The sequence below is a fragment of the Protobothrops mucrosquamatus genome, unplaced genomic scaffold (assembly GCF_001527695.2).
Source record: "Protobothrops mucrosquamatus isolate PMUCROS unplaced genomic scaffold, P.Mucros_1.0 scaffold5, whole genome shotgun sequence".
In the NCBI taxonomy this organism is placed as follows: Eukaryota; Metazoa; Chordata; class Lepidosauria; order Squamata; family Viperidae; genus Protobothrops; species Protobothrops mucrosquamatus.
This window is the reverse complement of record NW_015386392.1, coordinates 1,014,165-1,031,659: the sequence shown is the minus strand read 5'-3', so window position 1 is coordinate 1,031,659 and position 17,495 is coordinate 1,014,165. Positions and strand designations below refer to the sequence as shown.

Sequence of the window (17,495 nt, the reverse complement as noted above, 5' to 3'; positions counted from 1 at the left end):
GAATGATCTGACCATGACAGGGGCTCTATAACTACCTCCCCCATTTCCAGATCATTCTGCCACTGGCCAGAGACAAAAATTAGATCCAGTGTGTGTCCTCCCGTGTGAGTGGGGGCATAAACTAATTGGGTCAAGTCCAAGGCCGTCATGGAAGCCAAGAACTCCCGAGCTGCCGCCGACGTTTCGCCCGCCGATGGCACATCTATCTATCGTCTGTTGTCTGTCATCTATTGCCTGCCTATCTGATTATTTATTTGCCTATCTAGCTGCCTATCTATCTATGGTGAGCAGGGCTTTTTTTCTCATAGAACGCCCAGAACGGAGTTCCATCACCTTTTTTGGATGGAACCTTGTAGGGTAGGCAAGGCGGGTTGTATGACGTGTGTGAGTTCCGGCACCTTTTTTTTGTTCTTTTACAAAAAAAAGCACTGATGGTGAGTATGTCCCTCTGGAAAGGAAATGGACAAAAATGCCCCCAATCCAGCAGACTATAATTTAATCACAGCAACAAGCAAGCAGGTTTGGAGAATTTGAATTCAGGTAGTGGATCAGGTAGTGCACAGTTTTGAACTGAGATCCCCTTTTTAATCATTTGTCAAGGAGATTCCATACATAAAGTCAGATGCGATTGTGAGGTCATCTGTTTCTCTACCCAGAGGTGCATTTGCTGACCCAACCTCCAATGGAAAGAAATACATCTGAACTAAGGAATGGGTGTATATGTGCCAGAGGTTAGAAGACAATCTGTGTGCATCAAGAGTTGTATGTCAGAGGCAATGCCTCTAGAGCAGGCATATCAAACTCGCGACGTCATATGACGTTGCGCAATGTATCGTGACTTTTCCCCCATTGCTGGCAATGGGGTGGGTGCGGTTGAAACAAACTGAAGGCCAGTTCAGGGTCTATAAATTAAGAAAACATTAAAATAATATCTTAAACTATATCAGCCTCTCAGAAACCTACTCTCCTTAGGAGACATCTTGCTCTGTGTGCTGACATTTGCAAATTTCCCATGTGGAAATTTGGAAACAGATCTTCTTTGTGTTGATCGTATTTTCTAAAAAAAGCATCTCTTTTGTAATATAATCTGCACAGCACTAAAGTGCTTTGTACATCTTAAAAACAAATGCTTTTATGTTGGTTTTCCTGTATTATTACTATAACTCCTCTTAATAATTGTTTGTAGGCTGTATAGGCAGTCCTCAACTTACGACTTAGTTAAACCCGAAATCATGGTTGTAATTTGTGGCACTTATTAAGCATGTCACCACATGATCATGCCTGATTTTACGATCTTTTTTGCATTGGTCATTAAATGAATAACATGGTTGTTAAATAAACATGGCAGTCATTATGTGAATCCATTACACCAAATGGGTATTTTTTTGTGGAAACCTGATATAAATGTCAGAAACCAGAAAAAAAATGTCAAAAGTCAGTCAGCTGACCACAGAACACTGCAAGTGGCCATAAATGTGAGCTTCATCCCAACTGCAATCACACGACTGCTGAGAGGGGGTGCAGCTGTCAGAACTTCAAACTCGAGTCCTAACTTTTGGGGGATCTATCATAACTATGATCAGTCACTAAGTGATCAGTCATTAAGTGAGGATTACCTGTATCGATCAGATGTGTAGGAGGCATGTATTTTCTTTACTTGTTAGGGATCTGGTTTTTATCTTGCTTTTGTTTATATATTAGGATTTTTTAAAATAAAAAGTTGTACAGGTAGTCCTTATGTTTAATGAAAAGAAGGACGAGGGGGGGGGGGGACATGATAGCAGTGTTCCAATATCTCAGGGGCTGCCACAAAGAAGAGGGAGCCAAGCTATTTTCCAAAGCACCTGAAGGCAGGAAAAGAAGCAACGGATGGAAACTGATCAAGGAGAGAAGCAACTTAGAACTAAGGAGAAACTTCCTGACAGTTAGAACAATTAACCAGTGGAACAACCTGCCTCCAGAAGCGGTGAATGCTCCAACACTGGAAGTTTTTAAGAAGAGACTGGACAGCCATTTGTCCGAAATGGTATAGGATTTCCTGCCTGAGCAGGGGGTTGGACTAGATGACCTCCAAGGTTCCTTCCAACTTTACTATTATTATTATTATTATTATTATTATTATTATTATTATTATTATTATTATTATTATTATTATTATTATTATTATTATTATGTTCACAACTGAGGCAAAAATTTCTGTTGCTAGTTGTTGTTGTTAAATGAGTTTTGCTACATTTTATGACCTTTCTTGCTGCTGTTGTTACGTGAATTACTACAGTTGTTAAGTGAATCTGAATTCTCCATTGACTTTGATTGTCAGAAAGTGATGAGGGAATAGAAGGGAAACTCATCAAATTTGCAAATGACACTAAGCTGGCAGGAATAGCCTACACTCCAGAAGACAAACTCAGGATCCAAAAAGATCTTGACAGATTTGAACAATGGGCCTTATCTAGTAAAATTATATTTAATGTGGAGAAAAGCAAGGTTTTACACCTGGGCAGGAAAAACCAAAGATACAAATATAGATTAAGCAAAAACTGGCTCAAAAACAGTAACTGTGAGAGGGACCTTGAAGTCCTAGTGGACGATCACCTAAACAGGAACAGCAGTGTGCGGCAGCAGCCAAGAAAGCTAATACAATTCTTGGTTGTAAAAAATAGAGGCATAGAATCAAAATCATGTGAAGTATTAGTACCACTTTATAAAGTCTTAGTAAGACCACACCTGGAATACTGCATCCAGTTTTGGTCATCACATTACAAAAAAGATGTTGAGACTTTGGAAAAAGTGCCAAAAAGAGCAACTAAGAGGATTAAAGGCCTGAAGACTAAAACATACGAAGAACGGTTGCAGGAATTGGGTATAGCCAGTCTAGAGAAACAAAATGACATGAAAGAAGTATTCCAGTATTTGAGGGGCTGCCATAAAGAAGAGAGGATCAACTTATTTTCCAAAACACCAAAAGGCAAGACAAGAAAATGGAAACTAATCAAAGAGAGAAGCAATCTGGAATTAAGAACAAACTTCCTAACAGTGTTAACAATTAACCAGTGGAACAGCTTGCCTTCAGAAGTTGTAGATGCTTCATCACTGGAGGCTTTTAAGAAAAAAAAAACTATCTGAAATGATATAGGGTCTCCTGCTTGAGCAGGAGGTTGGACTAGAAGACCTCCAAGATTCCTTCCAGTTCTATTCTGATTGAAGGTCACAAAAGGTGATCACATGATCTCAGGACACTGCAACCCTCATAAATACACGCAGTTGCCAACCATCCAAACTTTCATCATGTGACTGTGGGGATGTTGCAATGGTCATAAATTGAAAAATGATCATAAGTCACTTTTTCAGTGCCTTTGTAACTTCAAACTGTCACTAAATAAACGATTGTAAGTCGAGGACTACCTATACATAAATACTTCTGGCAAAAAAGGAAGTGATCGGTGTTTATATGTTGATTGCAGACGTTTAGAAGAGCCCCAGTAGACAGAACAGTTGGAAGAAGATTGCTTATATCAGTTTAAGCCTCTGTCTCAAACAGCTTCCCCATATGCTGTCTTTATATGTTTAGGCTGGGGCAAAGGTTGCTTCCTATTCCTAACTGTGTGAGCTCATATCCCAGGTCCTTTTTCTCTGGTTACTCCCCATTGGATGCCTAACTATTTCTCTGAATGGTTTGAAAGGTTCAGATTCTATCAAGGGAGTTATTCGTTTATTTTACTTCTGGTGTGGTATTTAAGATGTTGTCCTGGTAACCAGGCAAATGTGAAATCTAGGCCTGTCTTAGGCCTGAAAGCCGCCTAGGTGACTTTTTTTAAAGTTTAATCCTATTCTGCCTTTATTATTTTTTATAAATAACTCAAGGTGGCAAACATATCCAATATATCTTCCTCTTTCTATGAATATAGGGTCTCCCATTTTCTAGCCTGGTGCTTTAACCACTAGACCAGAGGTAGGCAACCTTGGCTCTTTTATGACTTGTGGACTTCAATTCCCAGAATTCCTGAGTGAGCATGGCTGGCTCAGGAATTCTGGGAGTTGAAGTCCACGAGTCATAAAAGAGCCAAGGTTGCCTACCCCTGCACTTGACTAAACTGGCTCTCCAAATAACTTTGGGCCTATCACTAGGAGAGGGCTCTAGTCCTGCCTTAGGCACACTGTTGGGTGATTTTTTTTAAATTTTATTTTTTCCTACCTTTATTATTTTTTTATAAGTGACTCAAGGTGCCAAACTTATCCAACACACCTTCCTTCTCCTATGTTCTCCACAACAACCCTGTGAGGTGAATTGGGCTGAGAAAGAGTCACTGGCCCAAAGTCACCCAGTTGGCTTTCATGGTTAAGGTGGGACTTGAACTCACAATCTTTAGTCTGGTGCCTAACCTCTGGTACTTCTCTCTACCAGAATGTAAGGAACTTCTCTGTACCACACTTTCTGATGAGAGAGAAGTCCCCTGAGGATGGACTCCAGTACGAGTCCACGAGCTTGGAAGACTAAGCCTCTGGTTCCAGTGACCAACCCAGATTTGATCCTTCAACATTATCCTGGGACACGTATATTTACCTTCCTTCATGGATATGTTTGCTGCCTTGAATTATTAATAAAAAATAATAAAAGTGGGATGAAAAAATATAATAAATTTAAAAAATGTGCATCATTATTCATATGCAGATATTTTTGTATTGCCCAGTTCCTAGACCAATGGTGGCAAACCTATGGCACGGGTGCCAGAGGCGGCACTCAGAGCCCTCTCTGTGGGCACGCGTGTTGTCGCCCAGTCCTAGGCCTTCAGCTGGGTTTTATAAAACCTTTTCGCTTTAGGCCTCTGCCACCATGTGCAAAAAAAAAAAGGTTCAATCAGTCAATTTCAACTTCTCGCAGGAAAAAAAAGATATTGCAAAGTTGGGACTGATTGATTGAACTTTTTAGTCCCACCGCAGCCATGCCCACCCAATTGGCCACACCCACCCAATGGGCCACACCCACCCGGCACTCGACAATGCATAAGTGGGTTTTGGGTTGCAGTTTGGGCACTCGGTCTCTAAAAGGTTTGCCATCACTCTCCTAGACAATGACAGAAATATCCAAAGATTTTCTTCTAACGCATCATTTCTGAAAGTATATGTTTGCTGTTATCTTATATGTTAGTATATGTTATCTTAAAATGCTTCTTTTTAAATACACACTTGTGAGTAGAAATTTGCTTATACAAAATTCAGACCCATAGAAATCTTGAAGGAGCCGTATGTCAGAAGTCAATTTTCATTAGCATGCTGAACTTCTCCACTCCCAGTCACTATTTTGCCTATGCTAGAAGATCTCCAAGGTTCCTTCCAGACCTATGATTCTATGTTCTGACCCAGTGATGGGTCAGAGACTGAGTGCCCAAACTGCAACCCAGAACCCACTTATGTATCATCGGGTGCCGGGTGGGTGTGGCCCATTGGCTGGGTGTGGCCCATTGGGTGGATGTGGCTGCGGTGGTAACGGCAGACTGAGTGGATGAAAAAGTTCAATCAATCAATTCCAACTTTGCACGATCTTTTTTTTTCCCCGCGAGAAGTTGAAATTGACTGATTGATTGAACCTTTTTTTTTTGCATACGGCGGCGGAGGCCTAAAGCGAAAAGGTTTTATAAAACCCAGCTGAAGGCTTAGGACTGGGGCGACAGCGCGCGTGCCCACAGAGAGGGCTCTGAGTGCCACCTCTGGCACCCGTGCCATAGGTTCACCACCACTGTTCTGACCCTTTAACACAACTTGTCAATGCAACAATATTTGAGAACTCCATTCTCAATATTTTTTAAAAGCCCCCATCCAAAATTTTTAAAAAAGGCCCTGGAAAAGAGAAAAATACCTCAATTTCAAGCTTAGAGATGATTTTAAGTCCCAGAGGAAAATGAAGCAATTTAGTGGCTGCTGGCCTAATGCAGGAAAGGTTAGAAGATTAAAAGACCAACTGCTGTTTGGGTAAGTGGTTGATAATTGCACATCCTAGCAATTACTGAGCTTGGTCTCCTGTCTGTCTTACCTTTTTTTTCCCTCGCGTGCCATCAGGGTTGATTCGAAATGTCCCCGAATTTACAGTCCTTCTTGGTCCAATTTTCTTGATCTCATACTCCAACTCATCAGCAAGAGCCCTACATGCTGCAGAGGGCAAAGGAAAAGAAGTACAGAGAGACAACCTCATCACAAAAAATCCCAATAGAAAATACAATAAAGACAGGGGGAAACTGACATGAATACGGAGAGAGCTGTTTGCAGCCAAAGTGTATTCCAAGTCATGTGCTTGCATAGCCATTCAAACACGTTGTCATCATGAAATATTAATATATAGCTGGGCCGGTACCTCACTGTAGTTTTTCCTTCTGAGAATAATTCTCGGAAAGAAGCTTTGGACACCACAGTGTCTTGTGCAATGTTGATGGCACAGATGACAACAGCTACTTTATTCAGGGGGGTAACTCTTATACATTGATAGAAGCCACATTTGAAAGATGGGTTGTTCCTGTGATGACACCATCTGGATCCTCACCTGTGGTAAGCCAGGATATGCGGCTGAAGCTAAATGTTATCCCCTTGCTGTTTATTCTCTCGAAAACATTTATGTTTCTGTGTCCCAAAGAAATAATATTACATTCATTTATAATTTGCTAGGTTCTGAAATGTCTGAGGGAAACCAGATAGGAGAGTCAAAAGGGCAGTGGAGAAAAGGGAAAGGGGAAATTATTTTTTTTTAAAAAAGGGAAGCACTGCCAGAGCTGACAGGTTGCCAATGGTGGTATTGGCAATGTTTATTTCAGTGTTTCCTAACTTGGCATCTTTGAGATGTGTCAACTTCAGCTCCCAGGGTCCTTATAAATGGCCATGATGGCTATGGAATGTTGGGATTTGAAGTCCAAACATCTCAAAGCTGCCTTGGTTTATGTACAATTAGTCCTTAACTTTTGATTGTTTGTTCAGTGATTGTTCAAATTATAACGGCATTGAATGAAGAGACTTATGACCCCCACATAAACGAAATCTGGACAATTGGTAATCCTCATGCCCTTACAATCTCCCCCTGCCTGTTTCCCCTTGTCAAAGGGGAGGACGCTAGTGCAGACCTGGCTTATGCTAGGCCTCCCAGGGCTTTCTCCATGTTCCTCTATGGCAGTGGTTCTCAACCTGTGGGTCGGGACCCCATTTGGGGTTGATCGACCATTTCACGGGGGTCGCCAAGCAAGGCTGTCCGCCATTTTCTTTGTCCATTTTTCCCCCCTTTTCCGGCGGGTGCCTTACCTCCCTTGGGCTGGGCCAGCTGGTGGTCGGCCTGCTCCGTCTCTGCCGCTTGCCAGCTACGCCTCGGCCGGCGCAGGGGGCGGAACCACGCATGCACGGCGTTCCCAGGCAGGGAAAGTCCTCGACTTACGACCGGTTGGGTAGTCCTCGACTTACGACCGGTTTAGTCCTTGACTTATGACCGGTTTAGTCCTCGACTTACGACCAGTTGGGGTCACGGCATTAAAAAGGTTGAGAACCACTGCTCTATGGGACAGCAGGGACTGTAGTTATTAAGCAAAACAATCACATAGGTGCCTCTCTTAATGACCACCATAATGACTGCCATAACCTACGACCATAATGGGCAGGATGGGGTTTTGATTTTTCACTAAAGTTGGGAACTCCTTTTCAGAAACATTTTCTGCAGCTTATCTGATGATGTCTTGCTTTAGTACCCATCCTTTTAACACATTTATATCATCTGTTTACTCCAAGGATCTCAAAATTGGCTACACTGCTCACTGTTCCCATTTATCCACATAGCTCAAGGATTGCTTGATTGAAAGAAAACTGACCATTAATGACAGGTCCTCCCACTTACTTTAACCTCCTACCCTTTGCTGGCACTGAACACGCTTTGTAGCAGATTTTTAAAATGTTATGAGCAGCCAATACAAGAAGTCCTTGGCTTACGGCTGTAATTCAGCCTGCAATTACGGCTGTAAACCATGATGGTCATTAATTAACCATGAAAGCACCTGATTTTTTGACCCCTTTTGTTGTTAAGTGAATGTGGCAATTATTAGCAAACCCATTGTTTTCTATGGGGCATGTTTTACCAGAAAATGGAAGCGCCATAACGTATAAGTAGAGGATGCTGAAAACAGCTGTATATGCGGGTGAGTTTCAAATGTGGGGCTGTAAGTAGCTTTTTCTGGCTCCTGTTTTCATCATAATTTTGTATGGTTGCCAAGTAACCACTCGAAAGTTGAGGAGTCCCTGTAATTTATTCATAAGAGCATAAGCCATGTTCCTCTATGGGAGGGCAGGGACTGTAGTTATTATGCAAAACAATCACATAGGTGACTCTCTTAAGGACTGCCACAACCTATGATCACAATGGACAGGATGGGTTTTGATTTGTTACAAAAAAAAGTACTTGGGAATTATGATGGCAAGGCTTAGAGAAAACTGTGTGTCTGTGTATGTGTAGACTGTAGAGCATAGGAAGGGCTACATGGTTGGGAATCAAACTGAAAAAATTCTTTTTTCTCTTTTGAACTCAAAAAGTCATTTATTACCTTGATTCCTTCATTTACTCTTTGGGCTTTATGTAATCTCCATTTCCAATTCCACCTCAGCAATTGACGTTCTTAGACAATTAGAACCCTTTGCGACAGTTTGAAAATACTTCCAATCTGGTTTGTTCTCATGATGTTGGCCAGTTTGGAGAACTAAACTGAGTTGTTTTTTGAAGCTGCCCTGATGTTTCGGAAGTAGAGGAATGCTGTTCTTTTTCATTGAAAAGCTGTAATTTTGCAGAACATACTGATGGTCTCTTTTTTCATTGGGTGAAACTCACCCCCCCCATCACGTCTCCCATCCTTCAAGGTGCTAGTTGTAACTTACCAAATGCTAAGATGCCATAAGGCCTGGTTACTTAAGGGACTGCCTGCCTCCCATAACATCTGCCCAGTGGATTCAATCCTGTACAGCTGGTACACTTTGAGTTCCTTTGGTTAAACAATGCCATCTATTGGGACCCTGGAAGGACAACTTCTTTGTAGCAGCACCAGCTTTCTGGAAGGAGGTTCCCTCTGAGATTCAAAAGTACCCAAAGACTCCCAGCCTTTTGGCAAGGGAGACCCTTGCCTTCTTTGCTTTTGCCATATTTTTTCTTCATCTATTTTTCATTATTTTTAATTATTTAATTTATATCCTATCTTTATTTTATTTTATTTATAAATACTTCAAGAAGGTGAACACATATAAATACATATCCTTTCTCTTATTTTCTCCATAGCATAACCTTGAGAGATGGGTTGGACCGAGAGAGAGTGACTGGCCCAAAGCCACCCAGTTGACTTTCATGCCTAAAATGGGATTAGGACTCACATTATCAGGGCGATTGGCCCAAAGTCACCCGGTTGGATTTCATGCCTACCGCAGACTATAACTCACCACCTCCTAGTGACTGACACAAAGTCACCCAGCCAGGTTTCAGGAATAGAACTCACTGTCAGGACTAGAACTCATTGTCAGGACTAGACCTCACTATCTCCCAGTTTCCATCCTGATGCCATAACTACTATTATGTATAATGATTATTGTATTGTAATTTCTATGTTTGATTGCTATGAGCTGCCCAGAGTTATTGAAAGTCAGACAACGTAGAAGTTTAATTGATCATCATCATCATCATCATCATCATCATCATCATCATCATTATCATGATCATCATCTTGATCATCATCATGATCATCATCATGATCATCATACTGAGGACATGTATCATTTAGTATCTTGCGTCATTCTCCACATGACTTTACTGTCCGTTCCTCCTACTTGCCAGGAATACTACTTACAATGTAATTCCCCCCTTTTTCCATTCCAGCCCCTGCCAGAATATGCCATGATGATACAACTGTTAGAAAATTACCCAATTGCAAAAATGTCTACAGATTATAATTTGACCTTCACTGCTGCAAGATATATTTTTTATTGAAACAGTTGAATGGCAGCTTGGCAGCCAGGAAGTTTTCCCTCACAATCACTCTTAACATTTTTGTAATTTATTTGGCTTTTGAGGGTAAGAGGATTTATTGCTCTAATGGCAGTGCCAAGTCGGTTTGGGCAGCCTTTTATTGATCAGCTGGACAGGGTATTGATTAGTTAATGGTATTTTTAGCATTTTGAGATAGTCAACCTAGTTAACCAGACAAGGAAACCAGAAATGTATGTCTAGTTTAATGAAGAGAAGGACGAGGGGAGACATGATAGCAGTGTTCCAATATCTCAGGGGCTGCCACAAAGAAGAGGGAGTCAAGCTATTCTCCAAAGCACCTGAAGGCAGGACAAGAAGCAATGGATGGAAACTAACCAGAGAAAGAAGCAACCTAGAACTAAGGAGAAATTTCCTGAGAGTTAGAACAATTAATCAGTGGAACAACCTGCCTCCAGAAGCTGTGAATGTTCCAACATTGGAAGTTTTTAAGAAGAGAATGGACAGCCATTTGTCTGAAATGGTGTAGGGTCTCCTGCCTGAGCAGTGGGTTGGACTAGATCAGACATGTCAAACTCGCGACATCACGAGCCGTATCAGGACAGTTTTGCCATTGCCGCCAATGGGGTGGGTGCGGCTTCCGGATGACGCGTCCGGCCCGTGGGCTGGCAGTTTGACAGCCATGGACTAGATGACCTCCAAGGTACCTTCCATCATCATCATCATCATCATCGTCGTCGTCATCATCGTTGTTATTATTATTATTATTATTATTATTATTATTATTATTATTATTATTACAAATATGAATAATAATATTACTCTTACTATAGAATTATAATAAAAGAATCTTGCAAGGTTGAATAGACCTTCCTACTGTCTGCCTTTATCTTATTTAATTTATTTATTAATCAAATTTACAGTTTAAGGCTAAACTTCAAAGGAATGCAGGACCATCTTATCTGAGGCACTTACTCAGGTTATTCAGGTTACAATTCTGCTCCTTTCTCTTATCTAAACCATTGTTTGGATTGCAGCTCTTCCTCCTTTTTGCTCAAGGTTATTTTCATAACCCATTACTGGTAAGTAAAAATGAAAGCAATTGCAGATCAGCAACTGAGCCATGGTAACACAGTGGTTAGAATGCAGTATTGCAGCTAACTTTGCATTTCACTGGCAGGAGTTTGATCCTAATCAGCTCAAGGCTGACTCAGCCTTCCATCCTTCCAAGATCGGTAAAACGAGGACCCAGATTGTTGGGAGCAATATGCTGACCACTTAGAGAAGGCTGTAAAAGCACTATGAAGTCTAAGGGCTATTGTGATTTGGACTCTTTATAGGGGTTGAGAATGTCCTATGTCAGGGGTCTTCAATTCCCCCCTAGACCAGACAGCCGAGCAAGCAAAACTGAAACCTTCCCCATTCCCCCCCCCTCAGTCCATGGAAAAATTGTCTTCCACAAAACGGTCTCTGGTGCAAACACTGTCCTGTGTATTAGTGTGAAGACATCAAGTGAAGAAGTTTCATGAGCTATTTTCTCATTTCATGGTTCAAAATTCTCTCAAACATACCCAACCCTCCAAACACATACACACTGCAACTATTTACTTCTGCTCTATGTATCAGACGGCATCAAGTTTCTACCAAGGATGGACTTCTTAAATGTTGTATGTTGGTTCCTCCTTAGCTGAAAGTATGAGAGATACAGCTTCCTATCTCCATTGACCCTTTCTTGGATAACAAGTTCTAACTGTGTTTGGACACCTCTCTGTGTCCTGTCTCCTGTTCTGCTTTCTGATAATTGTTTTTATACAGATCCTGGCTTGGCCCAGGTAGCTGCCCTTATAGCCAGATTGTTTTTTCCCATAAAAATATGAATATCCCAAGTACTTATATTTTATCCAAAGAAAACATTACTCTAAGAATTAAGCAAAACCTTTTCATTCCCCCTTCCTCTCTGAAACTTTCTGAAACAATTTGATTATCAGGAAAAGAAGAAGGAAAACACAAGTGTTTTATTCCCCATTTGGCCTTCATGATCAAAGAAGAAGCATGACAGAGATTAATTACTAGAGAATTATACATATAATTTATCCATACCTATACTATGGTAGTCCTTGACTTACTACCATAATTGAGCCCAGAATTTCTATTGCTAAGTGAAAAAGTTGCTAAGTGAATTTTGCTCCATTTTTTTCTGCCATGGCTGTTAAGTGAATCTGGCTTCCTCATTGACTTTGCTTGTCAGAAGGTCCCAAAAGGTGATCGCAGGGCTCCAGGACACAGCAACCGTCATAAATATGAATCAGATGCCAAGGGTCTAAATTTCGATCACATGGCCATGCAAATGCTGCATGCGTTGTAAGGGTAAAAATGGTCATAAGTCACTTTTTTTCAGTGCAATCGTAACTTTGAGCAGTCACTAAATAAACTGTTGTAAGTCGAGGACCCTGTCAAAACTCTACTTCTCCAAACTCAATCTGTTCTGTTCTGGGATACGATCCTGGCAAATTGATATTTGATTTCTGACCTGATCTGAGTCCGATTACAGGTCATCCACCACTAACCACATCTGATTAAAATAAGGAACTACAAGGGAACAGAAAACTTCCAAAGAATTGAAAAGATCTGGGGTGGAAAGGGTGGGATAGAGTCAGCACCTCCTCCTGATATAGTATGCACTATGCCAGGGGTAGGCAACCTTGGCTCTTTTATGACTCGTGGACTTCAACTCCCAGAATTCCTGAGCCAGCCATGCTGAGGAGAAATGGAGAGGTTTCCAAGCTGAGCCATGCTGGCTCAGGAATTCTGGGAGTTGAAGTCCACGAGTCATAAAAGAGCCAAGGTGGCCTACCCCTGCACTATATAAAACAAGATAGTTTCCTTCTTCTCTTCTGTTATCGTGCCTGACTGCTGTTAGATTGGCAAGTATTACAGTCCTGCTGATTGCAACAGAAAGCTGTTTCTGTAGAAAGAACAATATCTATTTTTGTTTGTTGTCTTCAAAAAAACCCAAGAACAAACCCTGGCTAGTTAAAAACTAGAGCATAGAATCATTGGTCTCCATGAAGGAGAATATTTGTAGCTCAGGGTTGAAATGAGGGGTCCTTGGTGCTCTCTGAGCTTGCTTGGTTTCTTGCAGATGTTTCATTGCCCAAACTAGGTAACAGTTAGGGCACTGATGATGTTACCTAGTTATGGTAATGAATTGTCTGCAAGAAAACAAGCAAGCCCAGAGAGCACTAAGGACCGCTAATCATAAGTCTGTCAGGGACCTTGAGGGTCTTCTAGTCCAATCTCCTACTCAAGGCAGTCCTGAACAAATGGTTGTCCAGTCTATCCTTGAAAACCTCCAGGGATGGAGCACCCACAATTTTGGGAGGCAAGCTATTCCATTGATTAACTGTTCTCACTGTCAAGAGATTTCTCCTTAATTCAAGGTTGAATCTGTCTTTAATGAGCTTCCATCCATTGCTGGTTGTCCTGCACTCAGTTGCTTTGGAAAATAAGTTAACCCTCTCTTTTCTGTGAAGCCCCTCAAGTACTGGAAGACAGTTATCATCTCATCCTAAATCCTTCTCTTCAATAGGCTAGACATACCTGGCTCCCTCAACCATCCATCATGAAATGTACCTTCCATAAAATACATGACTACTGGTATTTCTTCCTCTTCTTCTTCTTCCTCTTCTTCCTCCTCCCCTTCCCCACCCTTCTCCTTCCTCCCTTCTCTATGTGTTTTGTCCTTATTGCTCCAAGCACTCAGATGCAAATACAGGTAGTCCTTGACTTATGACCATAATTAAACCCAAAATTTCAGTTGCTAAACAAGGCATTTGTTAAGCGAATTTTGTTCTACTTTATGACCTTTTTACCACATTTGTTAAAGAAATCATTGTGTTTGTTAAGTGAATCATGTGTTTGTTAAGTGAATTTGGCTTCCCCATTGACTTTGCTTGTTGGAAGCAGCTGGGAAGGTTACAAATGGTGATCACATGACCCTGGGATGCTGCAGCCAGTGTGAATACATGCCGGTTGCCAAGCATTTGAATTTTGATCCTGTGCTGCAATAGTCATAAGGGTGAATACTGATCATAAGTCACTTTTTTGAGTGCTGTTGTAACTTTGAATAATCATTAAACAAATGGCTGTAAGTCAAGGACCATCTGTAACCTAAATGGAACAATTGTGTCCAGATGTGATGAAAGAAAAAGCTATATTTTCCCAGAGGGAAGAGGAAGACTTTGATTTTGGTCTAGTTAAAGATTTGGCATCTTTCAAAAATAATACCATATGTTCTAGTACAAATGCCCTTCCCCTTCTCCAAAAGAAATTATGGCCCACTGAAGTTTCAAAAAAATAACAAAATCTATTCCAATAATGCTCATCTATCGCCTGGGGGGTGCCCTTAGCTGAATGATTGTTTCAGCAAAGACTACTTAGTCTCCTAATTAAGTTTTGCAGTTAGAATTACTATTGGCTGTTTTGCTCTCATTAAACCGTAGTGGAATTATTGTGCAGCCACCCTTGCATGGAGTGGTTAAAAACTAAACCTGATTGTAAATTCCAGCTACAGGCTGGATGGGCTAAAATCAACCATTAAAATCCCCTAAGGAGATGAAGGGTAAATGTAGTGGTCCTAATGTGACCTATCTAGACCTGCTTAAATCTACTTAAATCTGTATTTTTTTTTAAAGTTCATCAATGTGTGCAGCTGCTAAGCTGAAATGTGTCTGGTGATATAAGATGGTTGAGATAGACAGACAAACAGACAATGAAGCTAAGCAATGTATTGCTTGTCTTATGTGTTGATTTGGGTTTGGGCTGGGGAAAAATCAAACATGGTGAAAGATTCCTTCTCATTTGAAGTGGCTATGTCTGAGCCCCTATAATTTGCTTGGAGTAGGACTTTGCAAGTAAAAATCCATCTAGAAAGCTTTTTCTCACTAGATTTATTTTATTTTCAAAGATCCCATCGTTCTTCTTCTAAACTTAATTGCCTCAGAACCACACAAGGATTGGAGTGATGCAATTGCCTCTTCATTAGACACACATGCTCAGGTGTCTTGCTCTGGAGAGCATTTATTTATTGCACTGGTGGATAATGCAATACTCTCCTCTTACTTACTTAACAATCTTACTGAACTGCGATTCCCAACCTTTCTCATTGCCTTGTTGTAAGCTTGGGTTGCTGGGAATTGTAGTTCTGAAATATCTGGAAAGCTACATATTCCCCCACTTGCAAAATATTGCATTTGTTTGTTTGTTTGTTTGTTTATTTATGCATTTATGCATTTGTTTATAAAGAGGGCTAGAAAATCAAAACAATAAACAATATCCTAATCAAGGAAGGGGGGGTGGGGGGTTATTGTCATTGTGTTTACTTATGATTGTTTTTTTTATGATTGAAAAAATAAATAAAATTTCTTTAAAAAAAAAAAAAAGGAATTACAAACTTAGACAAACAAACTAACAACTGTCTAATCAAGAAACCACAACTCTCACCAACTCTGACAGGACAAACAACTAGTATATAAACAGAACCAACTCCACTTCCTTCTAGCACTATTGATGTTAACTAGTTGGGTAATGAAACATCTATAAAAAAACAATCAAACTGAGAGAGCACCAATGATCACACAGTTCAGTCCTGAGCTTCAAACATTGTCTTCTATCAAAATCAAATCAGCCTGGGAAGAATCAGCTGGGGTGCCCTCACCAAAAAGGCCCTGTCTTACTTCACCTTGACCTGCTTTTGCTAGATTGCAAAGGTACCTGAAGATCTATACTGAACTCTTAATATGAAAGCATACTGGTGTTAATAATAAACACTGATGAAGACATTGCTCAGAATTACATCCACAGCTCTTGTTCATGATTTAATTTTAATTAGCATAAGATGCTCTACATATGACATACTGTATTATTCTGTCAAGACTGATGTTACTAGGTTTTCTACTAGGCAATGTAAGAAAAATGGTTTCCATCTATATAAATAAAAATGTAAATGTTCGTTTGTTCAAAATCTTAAATCATCGAAAGTTCTTCACCGATTGCTTTGAAATTTTGACACAACGTTGCATTCGAATACGCACGTGTTTTTATATACCTATATTATATAGATGTCACACCTGTGACAGGTAAAACATGCTTTTTTGAAAAACAGCGCCATCTGTTGGACGTAAAAGCAACACACACTTTTACCAGACTGAGCCAAAGCAATGCGTGGCTGGGTACAGCTAGTTGTTAAATAAGGATTGAGACCTTTACATTGATTATGACAACATGTGTAGTGGTTAAGGTGCTGGGCCTAGAAAACATGAAAGCCAAGGCAAATCACCAGGAGACAGAAAGTTCTAGTCCTGCCTTAGGTATGAAAGCTGGCTGGGTGTCTTTGGGCCAGTCACTCTCAGACCAATTCACCTCATAGGGTTGTTGTTGTGAGGAAAATAGGAGGAAGGAGGGGTATTATATATGCTCACTGCCTTTAGCTATTTATACAAGATAATAAAGGCGGGATAAAAATCAAATAAATAAATAGTGAGGCACAACTGTTTCATTCAAAGCTAACTCTGCCATTAAGCAAGGGAAATAACCACCTCAAGCAGCTGGGCTACATCTTTGCCTCATTTTAATGTATGATTCACATAGATGTGTGTATTAAAATTTATAACACATAGATCAAAGGATGCTGAAATTGTCAGATTAATGGCAACCTTAATAGTTCTTAATAATTATGTAATGGTCATTTCCTAATACTTCAGAGAAGAACAGTAATCATCAACCATGAACAGTTATCATCAACCATTAAAAAAACCCAGACTCAATACCAACAAATGTCATAGACTGTATGTGGAAAATGGTACAAGATTAAATGATTTAAAGACTTAGGACAGTGATGGCGAACCTATGGCATGCATGCCAGAGGCGGCACTCAGAGCCCTCTCTGTGGGCATACCTGCCGCCACCGGTGCCAGCTCGCACAGGTCCATTAGGCTGTCGCTGGCGCAAAGGAGGCGAAGCAGCTGGTTAGAAAGCTCGAGTAGAGGTAGTAGAGCACGCCCCCATGCGCTCGCTGGCCTCTGTGTGCGAGGGCTGATGGTGTCAGGCAGCAGCCGCCCCTGCCTCACCTTGCCCTGCAGCAATGGCACCCCCGCCCTACCCCTTGCCTCACCTGGCAGGACGAGCCTCCTGCCCACTGCCCCACCCACCAGAGACCCCCTGGATCTCCCCCAATCCTGCCCAACCCCCACAGATATCCTCCCCACGAGCAACAACAAGGTGGCCATGCCCACCCCAGCCATACCCACTCAGTCTGCCCTGACCACCTCAGCCACGCCCACCCCCAACCCCCTGAGGACACCACAATGCTGATGCGGCCCTGGCACTTTGCAATAAATAAGTGGGTTTTGGGTTGCGGTTTGGGCACTCGGTCTCTAAAAGATTTGCCCTCACTGATTTAGGAGCTGTTTTTCAATCCTCTAGAACAGATATGGGGAACTATGTCCCTTTT

The 17,495-nt window shown here is 41.2% G+C and overlaps 1 protein-coding gene across 1 annotated transcript in view; it reads right to left on the bottom strand.

The window, feature by feature from the left end:
* Positions 1 to 17,495, bottom strand: part of CNPY1 (canopy FGF signaling regulator 1) — a 51,495-nt gene that overhangs the window by 27,862 nt on the left and 6,138 nt on the right. The window contains exon 2 of the mRNA XM_029282957.1: positions 6,032 to 6,147. Coding sequence (XP_029138790.1) covers positions 6,032 to 6,147 — 116 coding nt within the window. The remainder of the gene's footprint in view (positions 1 to 6,031; positions 6,148 to 17,495) is intronic.